The 20,231-nt window shown below is 41.2% G+C and overlaps 2 protein-coding genes across 2 annotated transcripts; one reads left to right on the forward strand and one right to left on the reverse strand.

Moving 5' to 3' along the window:
- Positions 1-718: 718 nt before the first annotated feature.
- Positions 719-9,200, reverse strand: scamp4 (secretory carrier membrane protein 4). Its single transcript, XM_017407458.3, has 7 exons — positions 9,085-9,200; positions 8,560-8,586; positions 8,293-8,421; positions 8,032-8,188; positions 5,782-5,883; positions 3,199-3,316; positions 719-2,210 (listed from the first exon to the last, which is right to left on the reverse strand). Exons 2-7 carry the CDS (start codon positions 8,564-8,566, stop codon positions 2,022-2,024), a joined length of 702 nt encoding a protein of 233 aa, XP_017262947.1. The 5' UTR covers positions 8,567-8,586; positions 9,085-9,200; the 3' UTR covers positions 719-2,021.
- Positions 9,201-9,911: 711 nt separating this feature from the next.
- Positions 9,912-19,981, forward strand: chaf1a (chromatin assembly factor 1, subunit A (p150)). The gene is made up of 16 exons (XM_017406884.3): positions 9,912-10,199; positions 11,237-11,284; positions 12,318-12,943; positions 13,142-13,204; positions 13,361-13,572; positions 13,684-13,765; positions 13,854-13,922; positions 14,059-14,276; positions 15,360-15,528; positions 15,637-15,717; positions 16,194-16,295; positions 17,114-17,363; positions 18,423-18,579; positions 18,698-19,016; positions 19,129-19,204; positions 19,294-19,981. The coding sequence occupies exons 1-16, from the start codon at positions 10,136-10,138 to the stop codon at positions 19,395-19,397; spliced, it is 2,640 nt and encodes an 879-aa protein (XP_017262373.1). The 5' UTR covers positions 9,912-10,135; the 3' UTR covers positions 19,398-19,981.
- The last annotated feature ends 250 nt before the right edge of the window (positions 19,982-20,231 follow it).

The raw sequence follows: 20,231 nt of genomic DNA on the forward strand, positions 1-20,231 counted from the left end.
TCTTTATTGACAACAGCAGCAACTCATCTTTCATCATCTAAAATAGCTGCTATAAATACTGCATGAATGAACAATTTACTTTTCTTTACATATATAAAAGATGACTGAAGATGAAAAAATGCAAATATCATACGTTACCAACATTAAAGCCTAAAATACAAAACAACGAAATATAGAGTACCGTTTCACAACCGATATGATCATAAATTGTAAAATAGAGATAAGAGTTTTCCACAAAATATTCCAACACATTAACGAGTTGAGTTTAGCAAATATTACTGCTTAAATCAATATTTAATAGAGAAGCATTTTGATTTTCTCATTTTTTTGGTATGGCAACGTCACATTTAGCTGTCATGAAAGCTAAATCTGATAAATGTTTCTAGATAAAGCTCTGTGCATGGGAATGCAGCAGGAAAAAGAGGGGACTTGGATTAAAGTCCAACAGAAACGCTCCTGAACAAAAAGGATTTAACATCAGGACAAAACCATAAGCTGTAGATAGGACAGGAACAACATGTCTGATTATTTATCATCTTGAATAAATAATAATAATAATAATAATGTACTATAGTTTGAGAGACTTCTGAACTGCAGTACTAGAGTACTTCCTGAAAAATACACTAACACTTGAGTAAACCTGTTTATTTGAGCTCAATATAGTTGTGAATATTTTTAAATCCAACCAAGGCTATCTTAAAATAAAATGAGAGACATCTGCAATGTGAATAAGAATATTTATTGAAATGCTGCAGGAATTAAAGATTAGTTTAACATGACCCCTTTACTTAACAAATACAGAAAATCTGAAATATAACATTTGGCAGTTGGCCTTGAAGGGCACTTCTGTAACAAGAAATGATAAATTACTTGTCAAAACCAGAGGCAGGCACGGTTTTTCGTTCTTTCTTTCTTTTTTGTTTTCGTTTTAAGCAGATTTACACTTTGCTTTGGCAGGCTAAAGAGTAGTGATTTCATTTCCCCGCGTACAAAACAGACACGTGTTGAAATGAGCCGAGTCATTTCCAGATTCGACTGCACCTAATCGGTCAGTGCATGCGGGACTTACATCGGCCTGTCTGTGTCTGCGGCGGCCGGTTTTACGTCTCTCAAGAGGCTTCATGCGAGCTCACTGCAATAATAAACACAAACATTCAGTCAACCTGTGAGAAAGCGAAAGAAACTGGAACATTGGCGGCAAGTGGCAAACAGCAAAAATACCGAGGCGGAAAACGACACAATATCTAATTTGGCCGTGACTTTCTTCCACACCATAGCAATGGAAGAAGGTAAGTGTTTTGGCGCACCGGTGCTCAGTGAAGAAATCGAACAGGAGAGGTGCTTCACTGAAGCAAACGACCAGTGGTACAAAAACAAGCAGCTCCTGTTAGGGCAGGACGATTTTCTACATGCGAAATCTGCAGCAATAAGGCGCACTGCAAGAACTCAAAAGCAAGCGTGGAAGTATCAAAGATTTAAACTCAAGTCCTTCCAGTGTACACAAAGAAAATAACAACTCCAGGTACTGTATAAACGGTGCCGTTTGCAGACTGCCTTCTTGCAAAGGAAAAGAAATAAACCCTGTCGTTCGTCAGACGACAACACTTGGCATGCAGCTTTGTCAATTTCCACCAACAATATCATTCCTTTATAAAGGTCCGTAAGGCACACATTCTTTACACACTAATCATTTAAGTGTTCACACTTTTTTAGGTTCTCAATTTGGTGTCTGCAATGCACTAAACCTTAAAAAAAAAAATAAATTTCTTCTTTGACACTATAATTATCAACTTGATGTAAACAGAGCTGAAATGGAATGGCTTACTTTGACTGCAACTTTAAGAAGCTTTGGTAATTAAGACTTTTTACAGCCATCTCCTTTAATAAAAAAAAAAAGAAGCAAAGATATAACCACTAATTTTGTACTTAAAAAGGTGAAATGTAATAGTGTTTTGAAGTGCTCTTTGGAAATGTAGAAATATCCCAATCATCTGTCTCCCCCTGGTGGCGGTTCTCGGCCATCACCAGCGGCTGTTGTCGGGGTAACTGGGCACAGCAGCGGGGTACTCGGGCAAACTTGGACCCTGGGCCGTCTGAGCAACAGCGTTGAAGCCCGCTTCCCTCACCGGGGCACTCTTCCACAGTCCAGTGCTCCACTCCTCCTGAGCACGCTCCAGGCTGCCGCCGCCGCCTCGGTACATTCTGTGCACCTGCAGCGTGAACACAAAACCCAGATTTAGGAACTAGCATTCCTTGAAGGGTTGCGTATTGCTCGCTACCTTTCATGCCAGAGCTTTAGATCAGAGTAGGTGTTGTGAATGACTCTAGGCGTAAACCACGGCAAATCTTAGGTCTGTATCTGTCAAACTTACTGAGTTACAGCCATTTTTGTGTTGACTAATGTTGATTAGCTGTGGCGGCCATCTTGAATATGACGGACTCCAAAAGTTAATTGGTTGTAGATTTCCATCCAGACATTTCTTACTGAAAGTTTCATTAAAATACATCCTCTATTTAATGAAATATTTTGCTAACAGACAAGCAGAGCTGACTTCAAAAGTCATTGCAAAAGTTTTAAGCAAAGATCTCACGCAAAACATAGTACTTGGAGTATGTGTTGTGACTGACTCTCAGCTACTACCACACCATATTTTACCTCAATATCTGTAAAACTGACTGAACTGCGGCCATTTTTGTGTTTGCTGGGGTCAATTGGCTGTGGTGGCCATCTTGAATTGGACTGATTCCAAAAGTTAATCAGTTGTAGACGTACATCCAATCATTATTTCCTGAAAGTCTTAATAAAGTCTGTTCAGTGGTCCATGAGATATTTTGCTAACAGACAGAAAGTTTACTTCAACAGTTATTCGCAAAATTTTAAACAAAAATCTTGTGCAACCTGCTAGTGCTCAGAGTATTTGTTGGAGATCAGTCTCAGCTGCTACCACATCAGATTTTAGGTCAACATCTGTAAAACTGACTGAGTTAGAGCCATATTTGTGTTGGTCGCAGCAGCCATCTTGAATCAGGCTGACTCCTAAAGTTAGTTAGATGTAGGGGTACAATCAGTGAGGTGATTTGCTAACAAACACACACTGTAGTAGCAAATGTTTTCAAGTGTCTGTGAGTAAATTAAATAAAAAAGCAGGATAAAATCTACGTTTGAAAGCACGTTTTCAGCTTCATGTGTCCACTCACCTTGATGAGAACCAGCGCCATTAAAGCGGTCACCGCAGTGAAGAGCAGAGCTGTGATTAGCATCACTATAGCCGAGCCCACATTGTAGCTGAAAAAGGCCACTGTGGCAATCCAGCCGCTTGGATGAGTTGGTGAGAATGAGATGGAAGCAGTACGAGTTAGTCAGACAGGGCACACACAGCAAGGCGGCTTCAATCCCAACATCTGATCAGCAGTGAAAACCGAGGCGCAGTGACAAACAGCATACAGGTCTTCGGATCACTCACCATCACACAACAAGAGCACGGGTGAATCAGGAAATTATCAAAAAAAATTATACAGAGGTGAGAAGCATAAAAAACGTAAAGAAGTGACATTAAAAAGCTCAAATACGTGAGGGAAAAAAACTCTAGTTTGGTTGCAAAAACATACATTTGTAGGTGAATTTAAAAAAAAAAGGGGGGGAGCTTTGTTTGTGAAGTTAAGCCCGTCGCGCCCTACAGATGTCACACGGGTGCTGTTTGGGAAGAGGTGCAAAGAAGATGCGAGTGGAACAAGCGTGTCGCTGTTTCTGTGGAGTCCGGGGACTCATCACTCAGAGAAAATACAACAATATCACAAAACTGTTACAAGAAATCACTTCCCTTCAGAACTGCATGCAAGCGTATGTGATTTACGACAGGTCTGCAGGAAAAAAGTGGTTTCATTTTTTGCTATTCCACTTCATACACATCGTTTTTAGACAACTTAATTGTACGCTGCCTTGTTTTAAGCTGGATTTTTAAAAAGGTTTCGTCTTAGGAGTTTAGGCTCGACGCATTCTGCAGCTCGGAACTGTCTAATTCCTGGGACTTTCACTTCTTTTGTAATAAACTGATGAAAAAAGAAAACAACAACAATACCCTGGGTCTTTCCCGCCTCCCTCATCTTTCCTGTCACGGCAAACACTTAACAGGAAGTGGAGAGCGGCGGGGCCCTCTGGTTTAAATTTAGATGTGATTTACTCAAGGTCATGAGTTGCTTATTCCATTATCGACAGAGAGAGAGAGAGAGAGAGAGAGAGAGAGAGAGAGAGAGAGAGAGGGGTGGGGAGGGGGTTGTTTTGGAGATAACGAGGTGGTTGTGAGGCAATGGTGAGCGATTCCACCCAGTTCCACCCTTCAGCATCACTGATCCAGAAGTACTGCATTCACCGGTGATGTGTTCACTCTCCTGGTTTCTGATGTATTCATTTCTTTTTATCATGAGAAACCAATCTATCTAGGTCAAATTAACTAAACATACCAACCCATGAGCTAAGGAAGCCTTTCCTTGAAATCCTGACATATTTAATCATTATCGCAACAAAACGAGTGCTGAGATAATGACATAAACAACCTATTATTTTGAGGTAATGTTATAAAGACACACTTCTAAGCATGTCCTCTCTCAGCTTCCGCACGACACGAATCTTCCAGGCTTCACTGTTTTCTAAGAGAGCCGAGAGGCTAAGATTTTCAATCTGCTAAAGTGGTCCTATCAGTCCCTCCAGGATTTCGTGGGCACTTTTTGTGATTGTTGCGGGCTAAAATGCCTGATTTTGCGGGGCATTTTCCTAAAAGTTGCGATTTTTTTTAAAAACTAAAATCAATAAAAAACTACAACTTTTAATATATAAACCAAAAATACTTCCTAGTTTTGTAAGATAATTACCAACAAACATTGACATTCTCAAACGGTGCTTTATTTGAGAACTTTGATAGCTTCTAAACTGACATTCATGACCATTTCTGGATTGTCCCTGGTCTGCAGCTCTCCTCATGTTTTGCAGACACAAAGTGTTTGTCGATGCGTTTATGTTCCATGATTACACTGCAGGTCGTGCAAAACAGCTTCCCACCCACTCTCGTGCAGCTGGACAGGAAACTGGTTTGCTGAAATCTTTGTGGGCAAATGTGAAGCTTTGGCTTCGGTCGCTGCTCCTGCACGCTCCCGGCATTCTGATGTTAACAGGAAGTGACGTTGCATGTCTTCTTCGGGAGTTATTTGGGGTTATTTTGTATTCCACACTACACAAACCCACAAAGAAGAGACTAGACTGCAGAAATGGTGGCGAATCACTTTAGAAACAATAAAATATTGGGTTCAAGTTCCGGGAAAGTTGCAGTGTTTTGGGCAAAGTTGCAAAAAGTTGCGATTTCGCGGGCTTTGCTTGATTTTGTGTTAACAGTTGAGATCGCAACATCGCGAAATCCTGGACGGTCTGTCCTATGTTAGAGAGCTCAGTTACTCTGTGTTTTACCAAAGTCACTGACGAAAATAAAACAAACCAATACTGAAAAACACCGGCGACCAGCTTTAAATAGCTCCTCGCCTCCATATTTCTCCTGTGTTTACGTTCAACATCGAAGAGGATGATGGCACAACAAAACCTGGTGGGTGGACGTCAGCCGAGCACAGCTGAATACGAGCCGTAACGCAACGCTGGGCTCTAAAAGGTTGTTTTTTTTTGTTTCATGACTAACGAAAAGCAGATTTTTCTTGCTACCCCGTTGTCAAAAGCCCTGATAAAGAAAAAAAACCCCGGATATTAACGCTTTCAAGTCTAGATTGGCTCCAACTCACCACGTTCCCCAACCTGAGATGCCTATGCTCTGGATGAGAGCCAAGACACACTGAAGGAAGAAGATGAAGAAGAAGGCCATGAAGTTGAAGGAACTATCAGCCCTGTGGAGAACGTGGAGAGAAAAAAAAGGGAGGATGAGAAAAAAAACAAAGCAGCAGAACGCAAAGTTGCTCTATTTTTGTTGCGACGTCGACGCCGACAATACGAGGAACAGAAAAGCTTCAAATGTTATCGGCAACAGAAAACAGAAAACAAGGAGCTCCTTTAATTTAACACAGAATGACCACTTTCCAAACTCATCAACAGATCAGCAGTTTCTTTGTTCCCTTTCTAATCACTCAACAAAACTCACAGCTGATGACTGAAACTACCTGCTATGGAAATAACAATAAAAACATCACAGAATAACAACAAAAGGGCTTCTGTATAATCATATAATTCTGAATAATTCATTCATCAGATAGCCAAATCATGCTTTTGTATTTTGTGTATTTATATTATTTTTTCATGCAGTTTGCACCTGCAATGTAAAAAAGAAAAAAAAATCCTTTGTGATGTTGAAAACGAGCTGTCGATCAATTTTACTTTAAGAAAAAAAAAACAGCATTTGAACGTTTCAAAATGACCTGGATTCCTGTTTTTCAATCTGGACTGAGTCACACGTGGACAAACTTAACGCGCACCCAGTTAAACAACCAAACCCCCTTAGAAACCGACTCCGTTTTAAGCTGCGGCGTGCGGAAACGGGCTCGGTGTTCGGTGAGAACGTCGGAAAGCTTCGATCACAGGGTTGTTTGGGTTTGGCCCCATCCTAAAGATGTGTGGCGTGAAGGATTTTCTGCCAGTCGTTTCAAAAATGTTCCCAGTGGATCGGCTTTCTGATGAAGCCAGGGTGCAAAAAAAAAAAAAAATCAGTAAGCGATGACTGAAGCATGCATATGTCTTCTAACGGCTTTAAAAAGCAAACAGGTGTTCCGCAGGGGTGCGATCCCGGTCCTGTGTATTTAGCGACTCGACGCTTCTTTGCTTACTTGGTCACGTCAAACCGCACAAACCTGTCTTCCTGGAAGAGGAAGAGAAATTTAAAAATGGTCACCTCTGATTCACCACATATTATTAATAATTCCACACCTAAAGGCTGAAGTGACGTTTGCTGATTCACCCAGGCATAGCTAAACACTTATTTTCTCAGTCACGGGGCTAAAACAGACAGATGTGAACTACTTTACAACACATGGTTTAAAGCTCTATTTGACATGGGTTTAATTTGTGTTATTGTTTTACGCTCTTTCATCATTTATAGCAAAACATTAGTTATAGTTTAAAGTTGTGTGGCAGCACATGGACATAATAATACTTAATGAGAGCGTGACAATTCTCATCCCCCGTTTTTGTACTTCAGCAACAAGCACAATTCTGTATCAAAACAGCAAACAACCAACAGGAATCCTGACATTTCCTTTCTGGTAAATAAAAAAAAGGAAGCTGAGAATCACTTGATGACTCTGCATTTGTTAGTTTGGTTTATGTGAAAGAAAACGAAGAAGTGTCGAAGCAAAAGAGACACAAATGGCCATTTCTGAACACAATACTCAGAATAAAACCAGAATCCACAACCCCCTTTTTTTTTTCCCCCCAGTGTGCGCTCCTGAGCTGCACAGGCATCTAAGCTCCAGGAAAATGCAATCATTTCACATATATTCCTTTCATTTTGTGTTGAAGTAACTAAATCGAAGCCAGCAAAATCCTCAATGGATTTGCAAGGTTTGAAACTTTTTCATACAACCCATGTTCGGCCATCTTGTAACGAGGTATGTTTTCGGTTTCGCTTGAATAGTTGAAAACGACCTTTCATAAAACTTGGTAGAGATATGAAGCGCAGGCATGAGACATAAAGTATTTTTGTAAAGAGAAACGGTAATAAATAGCCTTTGCAGATTACTGCACTTACCTTATGAGTTACTGGTTTTTAAACTTTATTGTCAAATCTAGTATTGAAATCCGCTGGTATTTTTACCGTAGCCCCTCAGAGTTTATCAAGCAAGGCATTTATACCAATTACCTTATTCCTTCTATTAGACTCCTGTTGTGTTAACATTTATAACAGCTTGTTTAGCTTTGTCAGTATTCATGTAAAACATGCATTTCTCATGTCTTACTGTCACTGGCCAAGCATCTGTGCACCTCAACTTTATTGAATTTCTACATAAACTGTGCGACTTTACGGCACGCACAGATGTCTGACTCACCTGAAAGCTTTGTAGAGTGGCCTGAACCAACAGGTGTAACTACAGGGGCTGAAGAGGATGAGCCAGAGCAGGGAGAACCCAAAGTTTGTGGCACTTCCACCTCCGGCCCACCACGCAATACATGAGATCACATTTACACACAGCGTGCCTGAATAAACTGCGGGGCGGAAGAGCGTGGAAGAAAGAAAGACATAAAAATGGGAACATAAGGATTGTGAAGAGAATTTCGTTTCCTTTTACAACTTACGCAATGGCACTTACTCATCCAGAGCATGTAGACTCGGCGCACCAGCTGCTGGTGGGGTGCAGGAATTTCCTCCTCGATGTTCTGGTAAAAACATGGCTTTATCTTTAGGAACTTGGGAAGGGGAGGAAAGTTATTTGACCGCTCTGTAACAGAAAATAAAAAGAAAAGTGTCACTGGTCTTACTCAATTGCATTTCAGGCTTGGACAATTTACATGATGTTTATGAGCGCTGCAGGGGAAAATGGAGACATGCAGCAAAATGAAGGATTTAGGTGACAAACCTGTCATCTTGAAATCCCACTTCTTTCCTAAATACACACACAAATAAACCCCCTGTTAAACGATTTACATCATTTGGAGCAGGGAACATTTAAATAACTTTACAAGTGATTTCACAGTTTGAATTAGTCCTCACTTCTTTGGGCTACAGAACACTGTTAACACTTTAATTAAAAAAGTAAGTTTCAGGCTAAGATTAAACTAACCATGTCTCTACAACCCTAATGGCTCGCTTACCTGCCTCGTTCAACTTTGGTCAAGCTGTTGCCTCATTTCGACTTTAAAAATTAAATTGCCAACTTTTTAGCAGTACCTATGACTATATGAAGTCATCTGATGTCTACTTTTGAACGCGAACATGCAGCACAAAGTAGCTAGATCGCAGGAAAAAGGAGCAATGATGAGCTTACAGTCTGTTTTAAACATTGTTTTGACTATCTATTTGGCATTTGAAACAAAGTGAAACATAATACCCAATAAAGACATTTATTATAAGATATCTAATTATATGAAATAAACAGTTTTACCAGGATAACGTTATCTCCTCACGTTTCCGTCGACAACCGCAGGGATCCGCTTTGCGACTCTTCTAACGTAATGCGCATGCGCAGGACCTCACAGCCCTTGTAGTTCCATAAGGTTTACGTTTGGCACGTTCGTGCTGCTGAGGAACTACATATCCCAGGGCAACCCGTGAAAGGAAACCGCGTGACTAAAACATGATAACACCCACCCCCACACCACCACCACAAGATAGCTCCCTGTTGAAGTGTATCCCACCTACTACCTAGTGTGTCAGCAGTTACGTTTTTGGTAATTTGCAGGACGAAAGTTAAAACCTTAAACTCATTTTGTTAAAGCAAATGTTAAATATCAACATTAACGCGTCTTTCAAACTATGTCATATTACCAATTTACTGAGCTGAAAGGCTTTTTTATGACTTTTCTCCCCATCAATACAACCAACATGGCAACCTGACTTATAAAACTCGAATCCCGCGACCAATCATTAGGCCTGAAACATCCGCCAGAAGGCGAGTCCTGTAAAATGACTCGGATACGCTTTGTTTTGTAACAAGGGGTGTCCCGGTACTTGTGGAGAGTGTACGCTTAGAGTACAGATCCTGATTCAATACGCTGAATTATGAAACCTGCCAGATTTCTGTTTTTGAAAAAACCTCTAGAAATGACAAAACACACGACACTCATCTCCCCACATTTCAAAGAAACAGCTATGTGGAAAACGAAACCGGGCGCAAACGTGCGGAGCCGTAGCATAAATCGAGCGTACCCTCGGAACCCGGTAAACTCTTTTCGTCCAATCAGCGAAGGTTATTGATGGAAGTGACCGAATCCCGCCAATTCGGATTCAGGAGCGCGAGGCAGGCATCTGGGTAAACGCAGGAAGCGCTTCGGAGATGCGGAAAGAAAATTAGCTATGTTTTATGTGAAATAAAGTAGAATTACGTGAGGTTCCAGTAGAGATAATATATCGGTTTGACATTGGGGGAGGACATATTGTTACGTGTTAAAGCTGTTTTGCCGCTGAACGTGAGAAGTCCCGGGTAACTAGCTGGGATGCTGGCGGCGGAAAACTCATCTGTGGACGGACACTTGTCGGCGTCGACTCCCCGCAGAAGAGGTAAAGGCTTGTCTCGAAGGGGGGTTCGGATTGTTGGAGTGACTTGGCAAAATGTTTGTTGTGATGCCATCACCGGGAGAAGCGTCATTTGTTTACAGGGTGCGTCGAGCGCCATACAGTAATCAAAGATAAATAAAACAAAGCATTAGCTTTGTCAGCGCCGAAACCACAAATTTAACAAGCTGGCTAATGACGTCAGTGCCTCATAAGCTCTATAATGTTCTGCTACTGGCTTATTTAGAGTGAAAACTTGGTCTCTACAGCTTACTAATGAAATATATTACCAAATCCTGGTATGGACACCATAAAACACACATTAAACAGCCACGTTTTGTAGTTTCTGTTGAAAAAGGATGGCTAAAGTTTCTTGCTGTGACAGATGCTTTGCTAGCTTACATCAAAACTACAGGCTAGCTTCTGTAGCATGCGCGAGAGGCTTCAGCTAGCTCCCAACATGGAAGCTGCTTTCATTTCATTCATTTAATTATTTCTTGTGAGCTGTCAGATTCGCCCCCCACCGGTGCGACCCTCCTTTCCCCTCGGGTGTCGGAGCGGCACATTAATGTTCCGACCGCCGTCCACAGGGTCCTCCTGAGGGCCGCCATGTTTGTGTCAGACGGAGCGGCGGTGCTCGCCCCGCACACCCGGGCCTTCTGCACCGGGGTGACACCGCAGAGTTGGCGGGAGGGCCTCGGCACACCGGCGTAAAGCCTCACTTATACAACTCGCACCGCATGATCTGAACAGGAGTGTGTTTTCACCATTAATCAGCTGTCGGGTCGAACAAAGTGGGTGTTTTTGATGAGTTTAACAGGAAAATATGGGGGGCCATTTTCAGTAAATGCATCATGATTTTTAAAGCCAGTTAAATGTTAGAATATTTCTTTGTGTGGTCATCATTTTAGCTCTTAAGTTTTGCCTTTTATTTCACGGACTTTGTTAAAGTTATCTTTTGGCATTTGTTTTTTTCCAGCAGAGTTGCCTTTTATTATTAAGCTTTTCATCCCTGTTTTATCCTGTTTTTCTCCCCTCTTCAGGTATGGATTGCAAGTCAATCAGTAATGCCAACAAGAAACTAATCCAAGGTAAATACGACGCCCGAGTATTTTTTACTTTATTCACATAATAAGACCAAAAAATGCAAAAAATACAATACAAGAGGGTATTCTCCAGTGCAAGAATAAAAATGAAGCCTTCACAAACACACAAAAATGTTTATAGATTATTAAAGCTGTTCTGTGTTTATATACAGTTTGCAGAGATTCAGGATAATATGCAGTGAGTAATGTCCTGGTGTAACATTCAGAGCTAATTTAGTTGGACAGGAAAGGAAAAGGTTTTATATAAAAAGTATTTAATGTTTTATGCTTTTATTTATTGCTGTCATAAATCAATCAGTCTATAAAAATTGTCTTATTTAAAAAAATATACCTTCTTCACTGTCAAAGTAGAATCTAATTTCTACAGAGTAATACCAATTAAATACAAATGTCATTTAAAATAAGTGATTGCATAAATATTCACCCCCTGTCCTAATTCAACTTAGATAAAAGATTATTAGTACAAGTAAACAATCTAAAAAACACTCAAGTCAAGGACAGACAGTTTATAGAGGGTGAATATTTATGCAGTCACTTTTTTATTTTTTACATTCTGTATTTTTACTGGTATTATTCTGTAGAAATTTGATTTCACTTTGAAGAAGTCTTCCTGATGACAAATATAGACAGCATTTTCTGCTGCTATCAGTCCTGGGTGTTTTGTTTCTTTCCATCCAGTTTTAGACTCGGTCAAATTTGTACGTACGTAATCCTCCTGTCTGTAAGGAGCCCCACACAGCTCCTGATTTTATTATAGTTACTAGATGCACTCAGAGCGCAAACCACCACCAAGGCTATGGCGTCAATAAAAAATAGTGCAACATAGATCATGATCTGGACTACCATCAAAATGTAATCAATTGTGTTTTTTTTTTTTTTTTTGTGAAATCCCAACGTTTCCTGAATTTCAACATTTAAAAGTCTAATAAAAACATCTCAAAGCAAAACATGAAAATAATTGGCAGCTCCAGATGTTTTACATTTTAAAGTTTAATTTATTCCTTCTTTCCGTCTGCAGCTCGTCTCCCTTTCAAGCGCCTGAACACCGAACCAAAAGAAAACCAGCCTCCTAAGCGCCCCTGTGCCCATGCCTGCCCGGGGCCTGAAGTCTCCACCAGGCAGGCTGAGAATGAGTCGTCTCCTCTCTCCGAACGCAGCAGGCCACCCCTGGTTAATGGTCGTGGCCCGCTGGATGGTTTCCTGAGCCGCAAACACCCACCGACCTCGGACGAGAAATCGATTGTCGATCTGACCGAGGACAGCAGCTCATCCCCCGTAAAGTGCCCCGCTTCGCCTCCTCCAGCCTCTCCATGTCCTCCAACTAAAGACAAACACCGCTTCAAAGACAGAACGAGCAATTCTGGGAAGCACATCGGTGTCGACAATGCTGATAAAACCCCCACTGTAGACTGTGTTATCACCGACTACACGAGGAAGGGGAAAGAAAAAGACCGAGCAGGATCCAACTCAGACCTGGACACAACGCGGGATCCTGACAGCGAGTCAGAGGAGCAGAACGAGTCTGAAAATGTTTCCAGTTTGGGAAACGGGTCGACACAATCACCTTCGTCGGTCAGCTCCATGTCCGAAAGCTCACCGGAAAGGACCAAGACGGATGACTCTACACCCGCCTCTACACCTATAGTATGTTCCAACATGTTTTCTGTAAATCTTTTCAAAAAACCAGCTGGGAAACCTCTGGAGCATAATGTCTAAAAATGTGTTACAGCTTTGTTCTAATTGCAATAATTTCTCCAGCTTTATAACCTTGCTGATAAAATATTTGTGGTTTGTAGCCAGACGACAACATGTAACATTTTTTGTTTTGTTTTTCTCTCATAGGAGCCAAAGACCACCCCCAAGATACCAGCAGAAGAGAAAAAAATCAAGAGACGCTCATTAAAGGTGAGTCTTATTTTATATGTAGTCAACTTTCCAGTCAGTTTAAGTTTTATTTCCCTTGTTCCAAGTTTAAATAAAGATTGTTACATATTTTGCCCCCCGCTTAAATTGTTAAACGTAAAAAAAAACCACAAAACGGCTGAACTTTTCTGCCCGCAGAGTTTACAGGAACAAGAGGAGAGGCTTCGACTGCGGCAGGAGAAAGAACGCCAGAAGGAGGAAGCCAAAGCTGCGAAACAGAAGCAGAAAGAGGAGGCTCGCAAGCTAAAGGAGGAGCGAGAGAAGGAGAAACGGGAGAAAAGGGAGAAGGAAGAGAAGGAAAAGGCAGAGAGGTTAAAAGCGAAAGAGGAGCTGCGGAAATCTAAGCTGGAGTGAGCGATGCTGAATTTCTCTCCATGTTTTTTCCCCCCTCAGTTGTTCAAGTTTGGTTCAAAACTGCAAATGTTGCTAATTTTATTTTTTGTTGTTACTTTGTTACTCAGAGCGAAGATGGAAGAAAAACGCAAGAAGGAGGAGGAGAAAAGAATAAAGGAAGAGGAGAAACGGTTGAAAGAAGAGAAAGATGTGGGTTTTTGTAGGAACCTTGGTATAACATGCATAGATGTTTGATTTCACACAAAAATCTAAAAAAAAAATGTTTTTTTTTTTACAGCGTCTCAAAGCTGAGAAAGCAGAAATTACACGATTTCTACAGAAATCTAAAATCCAGCAGGCGCCAAAGGTCAGAGGATCTCCATCTTCATTAGACACAGTGCTGCTTTTTACATGCTTTTATTTTGTAAAATATTTTTCTTTAAATTTATTAATTGACTTTGTAAGTGTCGTTGACGTAGCAGCTTTCTGTTATATCATTACAGACGCTCGCAGCTGCGTGCGGAAAGTTCGCTCCTTTTGAGATCAAAGAAAACATGTCTCTGGCGCCGCTGACTCGGGTTCAGTGCGAGGAGTCTGTTCTGGAGGAGCTGGACCGGTGTTTGTTACACCCCGCCGAAAACTCCGAGGGACTGAAGGACTGGATCGGGCAGAAACCCAGACGGTCAGGACCCACCAAAACCAGGCAGACGGGCTCGCTCAGGTGAGACCACCCTTAGTGGTTACATTCTGGATAAGTTTCTCTATTTACACGTTTAAGTCATATTAGATGTGAAACATTGCTGTCAAATGTATCCGTTTCACCACTAGTTTGCTGTACATATAGAAGTGTTAGGAGAGTTACAAAAAAACAACGTTTGCAGGCAGGACAGCTGCAGCTTGTCATCGATTTTATGTCCATGCTTCGTGGCATTCAAACCCTGCAGATGCACAGTTGACGTCTGAAGGGTTTTGATTATAAACGGCACACCTTCAGATGCTGTGAGGAGGTGGGAAGAGTAAATTCTGCCAGGACAGTTATTGAGAATATCGAAATGTGGAAACGAGGTGCTCAGTTCCTGGCTGGGCTGGACTTATTCAAGCTGCAGGGCAGATTTTACTCTCTGTGGTAAATTAGCATAAAGTCTGAGTCCAGTTTTTTCATAGTTTTCCCTTTTCCAAGTACTCAAGAGTCCACCTGGCTTTTAATTTGAAGTCTTGGGGTGTAATAGTTTAACATATTCTCTTACGAAATGGCATATCCTTTCAAGAAGCTGATATGTCATTTGTAAGGGCTTTTCTTTTGTGTAAACAGATGTAAAATCCTTAGTATGGACTATGAATATGCTGTATGTTATCCAGATTGCTGCAGACATTCGTGTATTTTTATGCTTGCAGAAGTTCAATCATAATATCAACCATAGTATCAAAATATGATTAATTGTTGTAACTATAGCTTCATTTTTTTACTAGGAAAAATGAGTTAATGTGACACTCATTGCTTTTTGTTTGAAGCACGCTCCTGAAATGTCCTTGTTTTAGGGCCAGGTTGGCTTCCTCCTCAACTAAAATGTAAATAAATGTAAACATTTCATCTTACCGTCGCTGCATGGCCACAGAAAATGTCAGTGAAGGTTTTTTTTTCATGCTTCACTTTGTCATAGGTGCACTTATCTAAATAAAACTGTCACTTATTCTCATTTTTTTTTTCTTCTTACAGTGTACGCTCTTTTCTCCTGACAGATTGTGCGCTGATTCTTGAGCTTGAATTGACGCTCTGTGTCATCGTCTCATTCTGTTTCTGCAGGGACTGTGTAATAGTGGACGGGCCAAAACCAGACGGTATACCAGACCGGAAACGCTGCGGCGCGATGAAGCTGCTGCAGTTCCATGAGAACTACCGTCCAGCGTACTGGGGCACCTGGAGTAAGAAGACTTCACACATCTCACCTCGGTGCCCGTTCAGACAAGACAAGGTAAACCTGCTTTCCAAATGGGACCTGTTTACTGACAGCAACTTCTCTTTTCTGCGTGTTTATAGTTGTTGTAGGTGTGATGGAAACAGCTGTTTTCTGTCTCCACAGGATATATTCGACTATGAGGTTGACAGTGATGAAGAATGGGAGGAAGAGGAACCAGGAGAGTCTTTGTCTCACAGTGAAGGGGTGAGTTTTCTTACAGAATGTAGTTTTATATTTTACCTTTTTTAAGAAAATGACTGCGTAAGTCAGTGAAGTAGAGTGGTGTGTGTTCGCTGCAGGGTTGGGGGGATCGTGTTCAAACCACAGCTGAAGTGTGACACTTTACGACAGAGTTAGACTCCTTCTCTGCAGGCTGCCCCGTGTCGGAGAACAAGTCGTTCTGATGTTAGTACTGTAGGAACAACCAGCCTGAAAAAAGTCAGGGAAAGTTTTCAGCTGAATTCATAAACCTGTGGTGGTAGTACTCAATGTTACCCTCCACCCAGAGCTGTTCTTCTGAGCTTACTAAATAAAGAATTATCTTTTTTATTTTAGCAAATATGATAAAAACTTTAGAATGAGAACCTGTCCCTCTGTTTCACAGTAGCTGTACAAGCACCTCCTGAAAAGAAGACTATAATTTCATTATTTTTCAGCTGTTGATTGGTTATTGTTTTCAGGAGGATGAAGAAGAAGGAGGCGATGATGAAGACGACGACGATGATGGCTTTTTTGTTCCTCACGGCTACCTCTCAAATGATGAAGGGGCTCTGGAAGAAGAGGTATGAACAGAGCTGCAGTTTGTAGGAGTCGCTTTAGTTGGAGAAACAACTAGGTTGTGGGAAAATTTGCAAACAAGTTTGATTATTTTGATTTATTGGAAACAGACCTGCAGGTGACGGTTTCACCTGAAGCTCCACCCACTTTTGACCTTTAAGCTCAGATTCTGAGGAGTATTAATTAAAAGATACTTCTTTAAGTATTTACGATCAGTTGTTGACTTTATGTAAACAAACAAAATATGATCATATATTCTGTGTAACTAGTCATCTAAAAGGCAACAGACAATATTCTGCTTGTTAAAGAAAATGGACAATTATCCCGACGTACGTGAACAAAGGGTTCGACACCAGTGTTTGTTATAACAAATGTTTCTAATAGAGAGAAGACATTCATGAGGGGTTTTTTTGTTTTCAAGTGAAACCAATGATCCAAAATGTGCCTCTAAGAGTCTCAGTATAAAGGGCCATTTTATGTGTTTTCCATAAATATCCACATAGGGACATCCCTAAGTGGATATGCAAAACGTAGGGGAAGATGGACAGGATTGGACCTTATTTGGCCTTAATTATAACTACTGCATATGTTTCTTTTGTTGGTTTTATTTGATTATGAGGTTGAAAACTGTGATTCTATCTTCTTGATGTAACAGACCAGGGCTGACTTCTGTAAATGATGCACTGCAACACAACTTATAGATGCCCTCGACACTGACACTAGAGCCGTTTCAGCAGATTTTTGTATTTAGGGTTGCTTTACTTAAATGTAAGTTTTCGTTTTTAATGCGTAACCCCCTGCTAACAAAAGTACACTCTGTCAGGAGGGTGGGGACCTGGAGAAGCAAAAACTGCGGCAGACACTCAAAGCCAGGGAGTGGGATGAGCTGATGTCCAGCAAGAAGAAGATGAAGGTGCTGGAGCCTGTGGTGAGAGGCTGCGTTTGGGAGGCCGACAGAGCCGGTCTGGAGGCCTTCCAGCTTTATGCTGTGTGTCTGGTTGAGCCATTACCCACAGCGGACTCCAGTCCGAGTCCAGAGGAGCTGCTGCAGAAGGGTCAGAGAGAAGAGCAACGTAAGTCCACTTCATCTGATTGGTTCTGTGTATCTATGGTGGAGAAATGCTCTGTTTGAACAGTCCTTTAGCAGCTTTAGGTGCTGTTGTATGTGTGCCACCACCACGTATATAACTATGAGTTTATTTAAGTTAAATAAGTTTAGTGTGGATTTGTCTAACATTTAGTTCCCACATTATTCATTAGTAGGTGTATTTATTAAGCAGCATCTTAACGAATCATACATAACTCCTATGACTTTATCCACTTTGTGAGGCGCTAAAACTGTACTGACCTATAAACACAGACACAATTGGCTTATTTTAATCAGTATAACAAGTAGTGATGGACAAATTAAGCTTTTCTGAAGCACTGAAGCTTCCTTTGGAAAAGGGTTTATTATTCGAAGCTTTCCAACACAGTCTTCTTTGGCACCATCTTGTGGCAAAAGGTATGAAGAGCCGCTTAAAGAAACAAAATGAAGCGCTCTATCATGACGGAGTTGAAAGCTGTTTATTATCATGAGATATTTCTGTCTGTTTTCACTGTGCTGCTTTGAACAGGTGTTTTTGTGGGTGAAATAATAAAGTTATGGTTGTTTATGGTTTATATAAATAAACTCAGACGGCAGAATGTCCTCTCTGGCTCCATGTATTACTATCGCGTTGGTTCGTTATTGCGCAATACTTCCCCTCCAAAACACACCACAAATCCCGTCAATGATTCACATCTTATTAAACCTTTTGAATCAGGCACTCGAGCGGTGAAGTAACTTCAACACTTTCAAAGCTTTGTACGTCACTGATCACGTGACTTCTGCTGAACGAATCGCGCTCCGACACAGACCTTCTGAAACAGTGTTGGTTTTTTACGATACATACGCCGGAGCTCCAGCTTCAATTTGCCCATCACTCACTCATCCAAGCGCAAAGTTATAATTTAGCTCAGTTATTTTTCTCTAGAAAAAAAGTAAACCGAGCATTTGCTGTTCTCTGGCAGTGACATTATATTACTTTAGACATCATTATTTAAGCATCGTTACATTTTTTTAAAACTTTTTTTACATCCTCCTCTCACAGTACTCGGTCAGCTGCTCCCTCTGCTGCACGGAAATCCCAACAGCAGCAAAGTGATCATCAACGAGTTTCAGGAGTTTTGTCGCCAGCAGACTTCCTCGCCGTCATCACCTTCTGATCCATCCAGCCCTCAGAGCTCACCAGAAAACATTCCCACCAGGTGGGGGAAAAAACAAAACTTTTGGTCAACTTTAAGAGATTTTTTTTATATATATTTAACGTTTCCTGCCTTATCAGGTTGAATGAATCTTTTCCCACATTTCTTCGTCTTTCATTAGGATACAGCTGAAGCGGCTCATTAAAAAGAGCGCTGTTTACGAGAAACGCTCGTCCTTCAGGCGCTGCTGCTGGTACGTGCACGCGGAGGTGCTGTCCCGTTTCGGCCAGGAGGCCCTCCCGGTTCCGTGCCAGTGGACGCACGTGACGACGGGCGCTCGGGAGGAGCCGCGTGAAGAAGCCCAGGCGCCTCCGGGCTCTCAGGGAAACTCCCCCACAACGCCGCAGACCTCCGCGGCTCACTCATCCTCCAACAAGAGGAAGAGCGCCGGCAGCATGTCAATCACCAAGTTCATGAAGAGATGCACCGATTCTGAGCAGGTACCTAAAACCCGCTGAGCTTTTAGACATTTGAGTCACCCTCTGGTGTTTTGAAGGACTTTAAAGAACAAATCAGACTGATTTATTTTTGTTTTGTTTTATTCTTTGTTAGACTGAAGCTGATGGTTTTCAGGCTGACACTGAAGACGACTGTGAGGAGGACTGTGTCATTATCTCTACTCAGAGTGGTGAGTAATAAGAAAACAAGTCATTGTTGGCTACATAAACACTGATGAATATTTTCAGGTAAAAATAAACGTGACTTGTGACTTTTTAGGCCCCAAAAGAGAGAAGGCCTTGGGTGAGGGAGACGGTCCAATGGAGGTCAGTCCCTCTGATTCAGCTGTTGTCTCTGGGACCAGATCTGTCCCCGCGGTCTGAGGACAAACCAGACTGTTCCCCGAAATCCACACTAGTTTTGTTTTTCCTCATTAAACTTACCCATCCTGGTGCTAAACTCTGCACCCCAAGACCGAATGAAATCCTCCAGAAAGAAGAACGACGGATCTCGCCCCTCACTAACTTTTTTGGTTTGTTTTGTTTTTATGTTGATATCTTGTTTAAAAACTTAAAAAAAAAAACAACATGTGGAAAGAATCAAAGCAGCTGGTTTAATTATCAGGCCCAGATATAAAGAAAGTATCTGGAAAATTAAAAAAAAAAGCCATTTAATTATGGTTTTCAAAAATAGAAATTCCCAAACTTATTGGTTGTCTTCTGGTCTCAGTGTAAATAGTATATCATAAATTAGTGCCGGGAAACAAGAGGCTGAAAGTCCATCTGTACATTTCTGTGATCTCCTTGGTTTCATTTATTGTTTCTAAATCTGACAACTCACTGGAGTAGCTGAGAGATCTGTACTTGTACATTTAGATGCAGTGTCAGTGTTTTATAAATATGTATTTTTCAAGATTACTTGAACAAGATTAAGCCATTAAACGTAAATAAAAGTACTGAAGCTTGCAGATTCTTTATTCCCTTTCATCGCCCCTCCGGGTTGAAGAAACAGGTGTATTGTGGGTGAAAACACTGAAGAAAAATAAGAATCACATCAATCTGCTTTTCACAGAAATGTGGAGTTTAAAAAAGGGAAACGTCGTCAGCTCCTGTTTAATGTTTATCCTCCAAACTGAGCCTAAATCAGAGTGAACGCTTTGTTAAACTAAACACTCTACTTTAAAACCATTAAATATGAGGTTTATTACATAAAGCTTT

The sequence above is a fragment of the Kryptolebias marmoratus genome, linkage group LG24, assembly GCF_001649575.2.
Source record: "Kryptolebias marmoratus isolate JLee-2015 linkage group LG24, ASM164957v2, whole genome shotgun sequence".
In the NCBI taxonomy this organism is placed as follows: domain Eukaryota; kingdom Metazoa; phylum Chordata; class Actinopteri; order Cyprinodontiformes; family Rivulidae; genus Kryptolebias; species Kryptolebias marmoratus.

Bases quoted from the DNA above. Each gene is read 5' to 3' on its own strand.
- chaf1a (XM_017406884.3), top strand. From the start codon at position 10,136: ATGCTGGCGGCGGAAAACTCATCTGTGGACGGACACTTGTCGGCGTCG. The intron at 13,205-13,360 runs GTGAGTCTTATT...TTCTGCCCGCAG, and splicing joins TCAAGAGACGCTCATTAAAG to AGTTTACAGGAACAAGAGGA. The intron at 18,580-18,697 runs GTGGGGGAAAAA...GTCTTTCATTAG, and splicing joins CCAGAAAACATTCCCACCAG to GATACAGCTGAAGCGGCTCA.
- scamp4 (XM_017407458.3), bottom strand. The intron at 8,189-8,292 runs GTAAGTGCCATT...TCCGCCCCGCAG, and splicing joins AGTCTACATGCTCTGGATGA to TTTATTCAGGCACGCTGTGT. The intron at 2,211-3,198 runs GTGAGTGGACAC...TTCACGCTGCAG, and splicing joins TGGCGCTGGTTCTCATCAAG to GTGCACAGAATGTACCGAGG.